Consider the following 12,508-nt stretch of genomic DNA (forward strand, 5'->3'; position numbering starts at 1 on the left):
AGTTAGATGAAATTATGCAGGAAGCTGTTTATTAAAAACAAAACGAAGCACATCGTCAAACTAGAATTTAAAAAATAAAACGATGAAGATACATCTTAAAGTCAAAAAACGTTCCAATCTTAAATTTTAATCGTTATTGAGTTTTTTAACTTTACCTTATTTTGATTGAAATATTACTTTAATTCTAATTTGTGTGTATAACGTTTTATTTATTATAAAAGTACTCAAAGATATAAAATAGAAAGAACTTTGTCTTCATGGAAAATCATTGAAACCAGTTTCAACCTCTTCTCCATATTCGGGAGCACATTTTTTAAGCCTATATACACATACAACAGTCACTACTTCCCACGCATTCAAACATTCGTTACAAGAGGCTCAGATATGATTCATCCAGAATAAATTTTTTTTAACAGATTTAACCGTTAACTGCCATGAAAAGATATAACAATGTTTATTAATTTGCAACGTATTTATGTGTTACTATTATTCGTAAAGTATCATAAAACATAGATTTCAAAACAATAATCAAATAAAATGTAATAGTTACAGACAAAAAAAATATTTCAACATGTTTTTAATTGTTTGTGATGAAGCTGTGTATTTAACAAATGTAAATTGAACTCTATGAGTACAAATAAACAAAAACGAATACCTCAATCCGCATATCACGCACGAAAGAAAAGTCGTCGAAAGCATAACATTTTGACAATCAAAAAAGCAAGTATTTAAAGGATATCTCCTGCTGAGTTTTTAAATATATCAATCATCATTGAGAGACATCATTTTGCGCGTAGAAACACCGTCTGTCGAAGTGTTTACCGCGTGTCAAATTTATACGTTTAGCATAACATTCGAAATTTAAATGGACCAATGAAAATACGAGTGCTTAGTGGTGCTACTCCCGATGGCGTTAGGATCGCGAATGTCAACCAATCGACGTCGTTCGTATTTCTAGAGCTTTCATCGGTAACCGCGTGTGTGTTCGTACGTGTAACGAATCCGAAGGCAACAGTGGGATACAGGCACGTTACGATAAAAGCAGCCAGCGGAGCTGGACGAACGTTCAGATCACAGTGCATTATTGAGGAGAGTGCGTGCAATTTCTTCTGTATTTGTCATTATCAAAAGTGGAAAATATCTCGACAAAGCGAGCTTCATTTAATTCGTCTTTACGTTGAAGTCACATACAGTTAAAGGTAAGTTAAAGAAAGACAATACCTACCAAGTTTGAAATATGACAGTAGCGTCAAGATGACGTGACTTTCAGAGACAAAGAAATTCGTTAATTCGTTTACTTTTGTTCACTTTTCCTGACAATTAAATACAAATATTATAATGATATTCATATTTAGACTTTCGCATTACTTTTTAAATCAATTTACAATAACAATTTACTTTACTTTTACAAGGATCATACCGGAATTAAAAAAAGAGAAAGGAAGACGAATGAAATGAGGGGTGCACGAATCTCTTTGTGTTACATTTTACTGACAATGAAACGCTCACGAGCGTATATGCTTGCTGCGTTGACTGGACACAGACAAAATTATCATTGGATTTATGCTTTTTTATCTTCTATGGAAGCGATCAATTCTTTCGTAATGTTGATACGCGACTGCAGTATTCCTTTCATTCGATTTGTACCGTAACACTGCGGCACGTTTCCCGTTGCGATCATGCGTATTAGACACGGTCAAGACTCTTTCTTTACCTCAGAAAGAAAGGATATTATATTCCTTTTTCTTTTACTTTTTAAAAAGATAGAAAATATTAATATTCAATTTCAGATAATTCTATATCTCCATGAAAAAAATTAATTATTCTAAAGTTTCGTTTTTAATCATATCTTGTTGCTCGTTCTTGTTAAAAATCATAGTAATGTCTCTAGTACTCTGTTAGAAACATTTCAAACCAATTACAAACGAAGCAATTACCAAAGGAATTAAAGAAATTAATATGAAACAATTGATTGTTTGGACTTTATCTTTATATATATATATATATAGATACATAATGTTCAAAACAAAGAAACTTCTTGAGTAACACGATAAAGGGTAATGAAAAACATCATACAGAAAGTGCATCACAGCGAACAGAGCTATTATGCATAGCGTCCGTATTATTTCTCAAGCCAATCTCTTTGTTCGCTTTCGGGTTTATACACGTTGAAGAGCTGAAGACCTCGATGGCGTTGGTATAAAATGACGAAGGACAGGCAGAAATCTTATTATTTTCGTAGATGTGAGGTTTGTGTAGGAAAGAGGGAGGTAGGCAGATTGAACTATCAAGGGTAAAGTAAAGAAAAATGAAGCTTTTTAGAGCAATCCATAAATACTTTAATAAAGTAACTTCTTATTCACGTACTGACAGTATCTAATCAACCGATGTAATTTTACGTTGCAGTTTAACGTTCAACTATGGCCACCACAGCAGAATCACCTATTACCACCGAATGTAAGTCGAATAACAATAATAATGAAAATAAGAGATATTTTATATAATTATACTATTGCTTCAAAGTCTCCTTGAATCCTTTCAATCGATCAAATTTTATCAAGCTAATACGATTTCGTTCGTCGACTTGCTCTCGTAAAATATTTTTTCGAGTAGCGTTTTTCACATTAATGAGATTTTAATTGTCATTACGACCAAGAGTATCGATTTTATCGTAAAAGAAAGATTATCGAAAGTAGTCGGTCTCTTTTATCGAACGAAGGAATGATAAAAACAGCTATACAATGATGCGCAACGAGTTTCCAGTGAGTCGTCGATGCGTGGCGACTTTCTGACTAAGGATCCTTAATTAGAATCGGACAATTTAGGTGATAGTAGGAACACACCCTAAAGACTGCAGAAAACACTGCGTGGATAGTCACTGCAAAAAGAGGGGAGAAGGTCAGAGCCCTCTATTGGTGTCCTCGAAGGAGTGCAAGTTACGTTTTACCGTGGCAACTGCAATGCGAGTCGACTGCAGTGTCTGTACGAGTTGGCCTGTGCCTGCCTCTGTTTGCTTGCTTTTCAGGGGTTCTCATCCTTCCGCCATAATGGACCACACGAAATGTCATTAACCTTTATCGATTCGTTATCAACTACTAGCTTTTCCTAGTCACCTCTAGCGATACCATTAACGAATAAATTGATATTACGCGAAGTGAAATTATGTTATCTTTATACTTGACTTTCATACTTCAATAAATCTAAAAATCCGAAATCGAATGAAAAATAAGAGATGAGCAAACTTAGAATACATTCGTCCACGAAGAAAATAAATAATAATTTTTTAAAATTGATTCAAGAGAGAGGGCGAAGTATAGATCTCGATTTCGTTAAATAGAATGGAGACGAGTACGGTACTGGCAAGTCTTTTGAGGGGCCTCAACTACTAAGTGAGACGCGTATCGATCGAAGGAACCAGAAATAAAGACTGAGAAAAAGAACGAATAACAGATATCCAGCATTACATTTTAAACATAGCAAAGTTAAGATAGAGCTAGCATTTGGAAAATGTACCGTTCTATGTTGTTTAAATTGTTTCTTTGATCACATTTTATTAAACATTATTATCAATTTCTATAGTGTTAAGATTCATCAATTTATTATAATCGATGAAAGTAATCAGAAATATCAAGTATTTCTATTGAAACTAACTAACGTCTTTGGCCTTGTCACGCAAAGAAACTTAGAATTTCTTTCCAGTTGTAAACGAGTCAGCATAATAAAAGTGTGTATTTTACTGAACGATAAGACGCGTCTCCTCATTTCTTTTTCTTGTTTTGGCTGCTCTCTCAAGTTTTTCAACGATTTATTGCTTTGTGGAATCCAATTAAATACTAATAACACTATTCATTAAAGAATATGGTTTAGCTCGTTGTACTTTCTACCTTTTATACTAGGTTGTTTTTGATCGTTCTCAGTTCTCATTGACAACGCACAAACAAATTCTCACGATCGTGTGATCTTCTTAGTTCCGCTTTGCTTATATAATTCAATTGATCTATAAGGTATCATTGACTAGAAAAGACAACAACCGAGCAAACTAACAAACAAAAAGTAAAGTTGTTTTATAGGCCTAACCTATATTTTATAGCTTTGCTTAATTCGAAAGAACTCAAATAAATTCGAACTAATTTAATATAAATGCTATACTAGGCTAATCTAATAAAGAAAAGAGAATATTTTATAATGTAGGTAAATATATCTTTAAAAATATCTCTCTCAACAAATTAATTTACACACACGAACTATAAAATATGTATCTCTCTTTGTGTGTGTGTGTGTGTGTGCGCGCGCGCGCGCATGCGCACGGTGCGTCCGCGCGCACGTTTGCACATGCAGAGAGAAACAAGTTTACTACCGTCACGATGGCAGTTATCGTAAATATGTTACTCTCTTTTTATATGCAGTCAGAAAAGTACGAGCTCGGGTTCTAAAATTTCTCTAAGTTCAAATCCATCCCCTCCGGAATAGCAATAAATTCTTACGAAATTAACAAACGAACTTTTTCTGTCTTTTCAACGAATAATGGTCGAGCTTTTTTCTTCGTTTCACATTAAACTCCTTTTAATGTAATTAAAAATTCTAGTCTCTTTTGTATTTTTAACAAAACAAAACAAAACATAAAACAGCGCCAAAATGTTGATACGAAAGAAACGTTCTTTCAAATAGAAATAGAAAAAGAAAAAGAAAACCAAAAGAAGGGAAGAAAGAGGGATTGACTGTCAAATATGAAGCCAATTCGAAAAATCTTTTGGAAAACGTGCGCGAACAAGAGTTGATGAAGGAGAAAGGGTTGGAGGGTAAGAGGAAGAGGAAGAAAAATTGCCTACGAATTTTACCGTAGTATTTGGATGGCTCGCAGTAGGCAATAGCGTAATAGAGAGACAGGGGTTGTTCAGACAGATGGTATTTTACGAGCGCACGTAGTCCTTCCATACACGTGCCTATTGACCGGTTAGGCTGTATTCATAATATAGCCATGTAGAAGCTGGTACGTTGGTAGCCCCGACGCAGAGGCGTCGTTCTTCACCGGTGGAGTGGTGGTTGCTGCTCGGGTATAGGTTGGGCTTCTGGGGGCGGGGTACTTGATGGGACGCAGAACACCTCGATGGGTGGATATTGAGCGACGCCGGGCGTCGTGGCGCACCGTGTCGGATCAGTTTCTATTCAGCCACCGCCCCAGATACGAGTTTGGAGCCACTTCCGACCATCTACTACGCTGGTCTGACGTGCCCTTTAACTCTCTCTTTTTCTCTCTGCCCGTTAATTTTTCCTTCTTTTTCTCTTTTTATCTATCTAATTATCTGTCCATATTTCTTTTTTTCTATTTTTCTTTCTCTTCTTCTTCTTCCGTTTCTTTTCATCGAGAAACATACGCAACCCTAGTGACTTTAGAAGACAACTGAAAAAGGAACACCAGAAAAATGCTTATCGGGCTAGTGCGCGACTCGATGCTGCAGTGCTTCTGTCATAGCTGCAAAGCTCCTTTGGATATTGTAGGTGAGTGTCGGCTTGCTTTTCAATTTTACGTTTTCTTCGTTATATTTAGAATTATCATTATTTTTAGAGGTAGTTCGTGTTTCGATCGGTGATTTCGGTCAAATCTTGAATTTTTTATCGATTTCTCTATTTATATGGTAATTAAGATAGTATATTTCGAAAATCTGTCCCCTCTTGATTGCTAGGTGTAATTTGATATTGTTATAATTACTTCTGATCTATCTTTTCAGTTTGCTTATTTAATCTTTAATCTTAGAAGAAACGTTATGAACAGTTCTTTTCTACCACAATTCAAGCTAATCGATATTTCGGTAGTGTTATATTATCCCAGGTATCTGAGTACCTGCAGTTTGATCAATTTTCCTTAACCAAGTAATCATAAGTGTATTTACGGATATCAGTCTCCGAAGAATTTCATAAATTGTTACTAGAATTATTTAACATTCCTTATTGAACAATCTCTTTCTGTTTCTATTTATTAATAATGAAAGTACTGAATTATTGTTACACAAAGATAATTCCTTTGTCAAACTTTCATCATTTCTAATCAAACATTAAGTTTTGATACAATCTATTTTTGGATTTAATAATAAGCTGATTTAATTTATTACAACTGATCGTATCAGGAAAAAATCCAAATATCATAGAAAAAAATTCTTGCGCACGTGTTTGTACTTGTTTCGGAAGTGATGAGGGTGCGGCCCAAGATGGCCAACAAAGATACCCGATGCTCCGAAAGGTTGCGTCAATTTTTCGATAATTAAAATTAAATATATTCCGATGATTATTATTTCTAAATACGTGTAATAACTTTACGATCGATTTCTCAATGGTTTATTGATTATTGTCAATATTTGAAGCGGGACAGAGGAAGGGTAATGCGCCCTTCAAGAAGCCCAATGGAAAAGGGGCGCGAACCAAGCAACCGAAGAAGGTGAAGTTCATTAGTAAGTACATTGTGCAGCAGTCATTATAAATTACGTTTCAGCATAATCTTGTTTCATAAGTAAATCATCATCTATCAGTGCATCGTCAAATCCTGGAAACTCGTTACGCAAACATCGCATAGTTCACCAAAAATCAAACATCGTATTGCACGGTATGCACGAACTAATGAATCTGCCCTTGTGAATACTTTATCTCTGCGGGTAATTTTTGGCTGTCCACCAAAATCAGAGGGAGGAAAAATATTCTCTTTTTGTTCAGCCGAAAGTAATGTGATCAATGTCGGACTTGCTTTATTATACAATTGTTTGTGGAGTAGAGAGACTATCAATGAAATGTTTTAACGGTTATTTATTAATTTGTCATTTTCATGTAGGTGAAAAAATAAATCCAAGCAAAGACGGTTAATTAACGATATCGATCAAGTGCAATGACCCACGCGATACGATTACGTCGCCGTAATGTCGCCGGTAAATTGCACGTAGAAATAGTCCCCTAGGAGATATATATGGGGTGGTTGGGAGAAAAAGAAAAAGGGAGAGAGAGAAAATGGTTGGAGGAGAAGTGGTGCGTGTGTCGACGCTAGACGTCGAGGCGCCTACAGATAATCGTACGGCGTCCTCTGATCGATCCTTCCTTCTCGTGCGTCTGAGTCATACTTCCGTAACTACTTTTCTGTGTTAGAACCTCCTACCCCTTATTCGTCGTCGGCCATCTTTTTTTTTTTTTATAAAACCAGAAGGTAAAAGATCCTTGGCACGATTCATGATTAAATGAAATTTTAATAAGAGAAACGATCGATTTGAAAATATTTTTCGCCCATTATTATAGCGACCGAAATACGATGCCAAGAAAAGTCGAAGGGTGGTATTTGCTACGAAGTAATATTGGCAGAGCCAACGGCACCAAAGAGAGCACCGTCACCACCCCACACTGGGCCAACTCAACAGATTCCTATCGAGGATAAGTTGAGGGATGCTGAGCAAAGAAGATCTACCTTGGAATCTCATAAGATCGCCGTTCTTGCCGCGAAACTCAGTAAGATCGAAGAGGTCGCTCGTAAGAAAGATGAACTCAGCGCCGCATTCATAGCAGCTACTCGCGAATCCTTGGACGCAAAAATGAACAATACCGAAGAGAAGCGAGAAGCTCATATTGCCGAGCTTAAGAATAAATTGAAAGAGCACGTGAGTTATTAATAGCTTTCATTTTGTCTAATCATAATACTTTTCAATCAAAATTACTTTTATTTACATATTGAAAGATGTAGCCTCGATCAATTATTTCCGTATAAAATTAATAAAATTAATTTTTTATAAATCTTTTTTTAGATATTTATTTATGGAACATGTTCATTTTATTGTAAGTTAATTTAACTGCTAGCGATTTGAAAGAAAATTGTTTAGCTAATGTAACATAGTTCAAAAAAAGTTTTATGATAATTGAACCAAAATTTTTCTCAATCTAATTTTCCATAGAGTTTTCAAAGTCAGTTGAAATTTAAATTTTCATAAATAAATCTATAATTTTAATATAGGTATTACTTTTACAATGTCTTTTTGAAGATACTGAGACCAATTCGGTAAACACCCCATGGCAAATATTTTGTTTCATTTAAATCTAAATAACGTTAACAAAATATCATTTACTTTAATTACAACGATGTTCAAAATGGTACCCATCAGTTGCAATACACTTACGTAAATGGTTAACTCCTTGATTTACAATATCGTATGAGACTCGTGATACGTTTTACAACCCGAACATGAGAAACACCAATTCTACTCGTTGCAAATTTTACGGAAAATATATAACAAACACGTAATATAACATCGATTTTGGTACGCAGTTTCGCGCGTTAAATAGTAGTACAAAGGATTAAAAAAGTTAAGGGTTAAGGTTTTACAATTATTTCTTTTTGTGACATTTGCACTGATAGTTAAGCATTATGCATTTACAATTTTCTGTCGCCTATCTTTCAATGTTAATAGTATTTTCTTATAAAAGCTTTTCTTCAATGCACCTGATAAAAGGGAATTTAACAAAATCAGCGAGAGAGTGTACTAGTTAATTGACAACATCGCCACGATCGATCTAACGTCTAAAAATTTTCCTATTGACAACTTATCAAGATACCATTACATAATGTACCGGGCAACTGTCATGTTGATATCAAAAGTCAGATTTTCTTTCACAGATTAAAATTATTAGTCTCTCAAAATTTTGTAATAATTTATTTGAATATGAAATATGATAGATAATGCTTATTGGGCTATCGTTCTGCATATTGTTGATGTATTAAAACTGAATCATGACAAACTTTTTTCCATAGATCGAGATCATCTCGATCTTTTCGTCAGTATCGCGTAAGACTATTAACAGTTCACGCTCGAAATCGTTAAACATGTTGCAATTTACAGAAAAAAATGTTTACAGTATATGAAAGATTAAATCAATAACATCTAATGCTCGTATATCAAGAAGCATACTCTAGCGTAGTATATAATACTTTCTCCTAAATGAGATATTATGGTTCTTGCCGAATTCGATTCAATATTGGCAAAAAGATAGAAGTAAAACTACTACAGATTTATCTGTAAAAACTGAATTTCACACACAACTGATCTTGAAAACTCTGGGAAAAGAAGAGATGACAACAAATTTGTACAATCATCATAAAACTTTTCTTGAACCATGTTACATTATCCACAGAATTTCTTTTTGAATCGCTAACAGGGAAATGATTTAACAATAAGGTGAGCATGTGCCCTACCCTGTATATATATATATATATATCAGTTTTAATTTCATATATAAAACGATAAAAATACTTTGTAGAGGAATATTACGGACTTCGATCGCAAAAACTTAATTTTTATGAATTCAGGTTATTTACGTAAAAATTTTAAAAAAAAAATTTATCTTAAATAATAATTTATTTTTAATAATGTTTTTTCTTTTATAATAGTTGGAGAGCGTAGAGAAGTCTCGTCTGAGCCTCGAGCAGCAGACCGAAGAAGTACGATGCGCTGTTGAAGAGAAACTTAAGACTGCTGCTGCTCAACGTGACGAAAACATTAAAAGAATGTTGGATCGTCTTAATAAGCATGTCAGTATCACGATTATTTTTTATAAATAAATTTACAGAAAGCCGTATTAAATAGTAAAACAATTATTTGTTCTGTTAAATTTCATTAATCACGGAAAGTCGTTTGTATTTGTAGGAGGAACAAGCCGCTCGTGTACGTCAAGGTATGACCGAACGCGTGCAACAATTGGAATCGCAAATTCAAGGCAAGCTTGATCAAGCTCGTGAACGCCGTGAAAGTCTAGAACGCGAACAAAAGGAAAAATTACGTAATTACGTAAGTTCTACGTCAGTTCACCTATCATTATAGTTTTTCGTATTAAAAAGTTAGTTTAGTTCGTGCTCATCCTGGAAGGATTTCTAATCTAACAACAACAACAACAACAACAAGAACGGCATGCATCTCTCTTTTCTTATTTGCCTTTAAACTAACGTCCAACTTTCGTTCGGTAGAAATCCTTCCTTGTAACTATCCCCTCTGTTTATGATACAGACCCTTTAAAGGGATTTGACATGGTCATTTAGAATACCGTGAAGATAGCGAAAGTACGTCAGATGGTGGATGAGTGTGCCACGAGAGATCTTCTGGTGAAAAAATTCGAATTTGACAAGAGGGTATCCACTGCGGAGCTAAACCGACAGCGAGAGATTCAACGCCGTGTGCAGGCTATTCGCGAGCATGTAATTTCCCTCCCTCTTTCTTGATTTTCTATTCTCATCGTATATCTCATATCCCTGTGATAAATAACGGCTTATTATACCTTCTGTTTGATATTTATTTGTTTAGTGAAAATGACAAAAGCCTTTGTATAGGCCACGAAACAACGCGATTTCATCATTTTATTGATATTATTTCATTTCGTATTTTTTTTTCGAGGGAATGTCACAACGCTTCGACACATTATGTTGCAAATTTGAGCCGTTATAATTCTAATACACATGACGTGTACTTATCATTTTCTTTCACTTTTTTCAGCATGGCCATGCATTTGTACATCACATATATCCGATGCAAATATACTTAACTCCTACGTACATATACATGAATATATATTTCTAGAATTTATGCACGAGATCTTTGAGCATCCGAGATTATCGAGAGACATCGATAATCGGATAATTGATTTTTTCATAGCATTCAATCATCTAGTACAGATACTGATCTAATATTACTTATTGAAAGAGGAAGTTTAAATATTCTACGAACGGAAAAAATTTCATCCTCGTTCAATAAATCAATGTTTTATCCTATATAAGCAAACGTATGTAAAATGTACGTTTGCCTTGGCTGTAGATAGCATGATATATAAACATTAGACTAGTTATGAAAGATAAACACTTTCTTGTTATATTAATAAGTACAATAATCACGTTCGTTTTATTCTTCTTTTTTTTCAACAGGAAAAACGCGCAGAAATTGTCAGGCAGAAGAAAGCTGCCATGGAAGGACAGAAAGGAAAAGGGGAGGATCAGAATATCCTACCTATCGAAAATGAAACTGCCAGTTCTGGCTAAATTAATTTTTATTTCTCAAAGTCTAAGCCTTCTCGTAATAAGCCTCCCTGCGTGTTCTTGCTGAAAGAATCGTTCACTGGCTCGCCGTTTTGTTGACTGAACGCTTTTATTTATTTAGTGAATTATATGAGATATCAAAAGTTAATTTCCTCTCTTCTTTGTTCTTATTTACAATTAGTATCATAATCATAAATAAAAATGAATTCTATATTGACAATTTTTCAATTGAAATATATATATTTAATTTTGATCTAATTTATAAATAATTATTTTATCTAACTTAATAATTGTTTAAAAATAATAAATTTAAATTAAATATTAATTGTTATTATAATTCTCTTGTGCATATATATATATATATATATAGAATTCATTTTTATTAGTATTGAATTATGATATTAGTAAATAAAAGAAAATGAAACAAAAAAGAGACGTAATATATAACTGTCATCTTAAAATATTCAATTAATAAATAAAAGATTTTAGTTGGCAAGACGTCTTGGACTTTGTAATTATTATTTTTGTTATTTTTCTTTGTTTTTTTTTTATCGATACGTGCATAAAACACTGCCTTCTATCTTACTACGACATTCTACAATCTGAAGTCGATCATAGTCTTAATATAATTATTTTATGAGTTTTAAAATAGAATAATAATATGTTACAATGTTTTGGGACACTTTTTTGCATGCACAATCGAGAAAATAAAAAAAAAATTAATACAACAACAAAACTAATCACACGTAGAATATTTGATGTCATTTTGTTTATTTTGCTACGTCGAAAAAAATATATAATATTTTATTTTGTACAGTTATGCTGTTTTTGTCAAACGTTTATTAATGTTTTCAAGCCTTACAATTATTTTTTTATCGATTAATAATTAGAAATGAACATGCGTGATGATCACATTGGTTGTTATCTCTAAGGACTGAAATAATTCTATATTTATCTTCATAACGTCATCGGAGCTTTCATTCTCAGCACACGCAGCTTTTTTTTCGTTTTTATTTAGTTTTTAGAATAAATAATAGATAATTATTACTGCTATAATTAGATCTTAAGTAATATTTGCGGCCATATGTGTGTTCACATACCATATACATTGACGTACAACATGTATGGTATGTGCCAACATATAAGCACACTTATAACATATATATATATATATTATAACAGTGCTTTATACTAGGCTTGGAAAACTTGAAACCATTTTATACTCAATCATTGTAATATTACTGCGCTAACAGATGAAAACTCTTTCACAAATATATAGTCTAATTGAATATAATAATATGATGCTTCTGTGATGACCTAATTATTTGTCAAAATGTGTAGTGGCAAAGTGAAAAAGTGTGAAAGAATGAGTGAAAAAAAAAATCATAGTGAGAGAGCAAGAAAGAAAGATAGAGAGAGAATCCTCTATGCTCGTATAGATACCGTGGCTAGAGGTCTTATATC

At 33.5% G+C, this 12,508-nt stretch overlaps 1 protein-coding gene across 3 annotated transcripts; it reads left to right on the forward strand.

Moving 5' to 3' along the window:
* Window positions 1-991: 991 nt before the first annotated feature.
* LOC122516396 (calponin homology domain-containing protein DDB_G0272472) lies at window positions 992-11,187 on the forward strand. Of its 3 annotated transcripts, XM_043634167.1 has the most exons (9): window positions 992-1,199; window positions 2,407-2,457; window positions 5,386-5,499; window positions 6,360-6,446; window positions 7,276-7,631; window positions 9,413-9,553; window positions 9,669-9,809; window positions 10,058-10,213; window positions 10,934-11,187. In XM_043634167.1, exons 3-9 carry the CDS (start codon window positions 5,424-5,426, stop codon window positions 11,045-11,047), a joined length of 1,071 nt encoding a protein of 356 aa, XP_043490102.1. In that variant the 5' UTR covers window positions 992-1,199; window positions 2,407-2,457; window positions 5,386-5,423; the 3' UTR covers window positions 11,048-11,187. The 3 variants fall into 3 exon arrangements, with proteins under 3 accessions (XP_043490102.1, XP_043490103.1, XP_043490104.1); XM_043634168.1 differs by lacking the exons at window positions 5,386-5,499; window positions 6,360-6,446; XM_043634169.1 differs by lacking the exons at window positions 992-1,199; window positions 2,407-2,457; window positions 10,058-10,213 and having other exon boundaries at window positions 4,250-5,499.
* The last annotated feature ends 1,321 nt before the right edge of the window (window positions 11,188-12,508 follow it).

The sequence above is a fragment of the Polistes fuscatus genome, unplaced genomic scaffold (genome assembly GCF_010416935.1).
Source record: "Polistes fuscatus isolate 324 unplaced genomic scaffold, CU_Pfus_HIC Scaffold2, whole genome shotgun sequence".
Classification (NCBI taxonomy): Eukaryota; Metazoa; Arthropoda; class Insecta; order Hymenoptera; family Vespidae; genus Polistes; species Polistes fuscatus.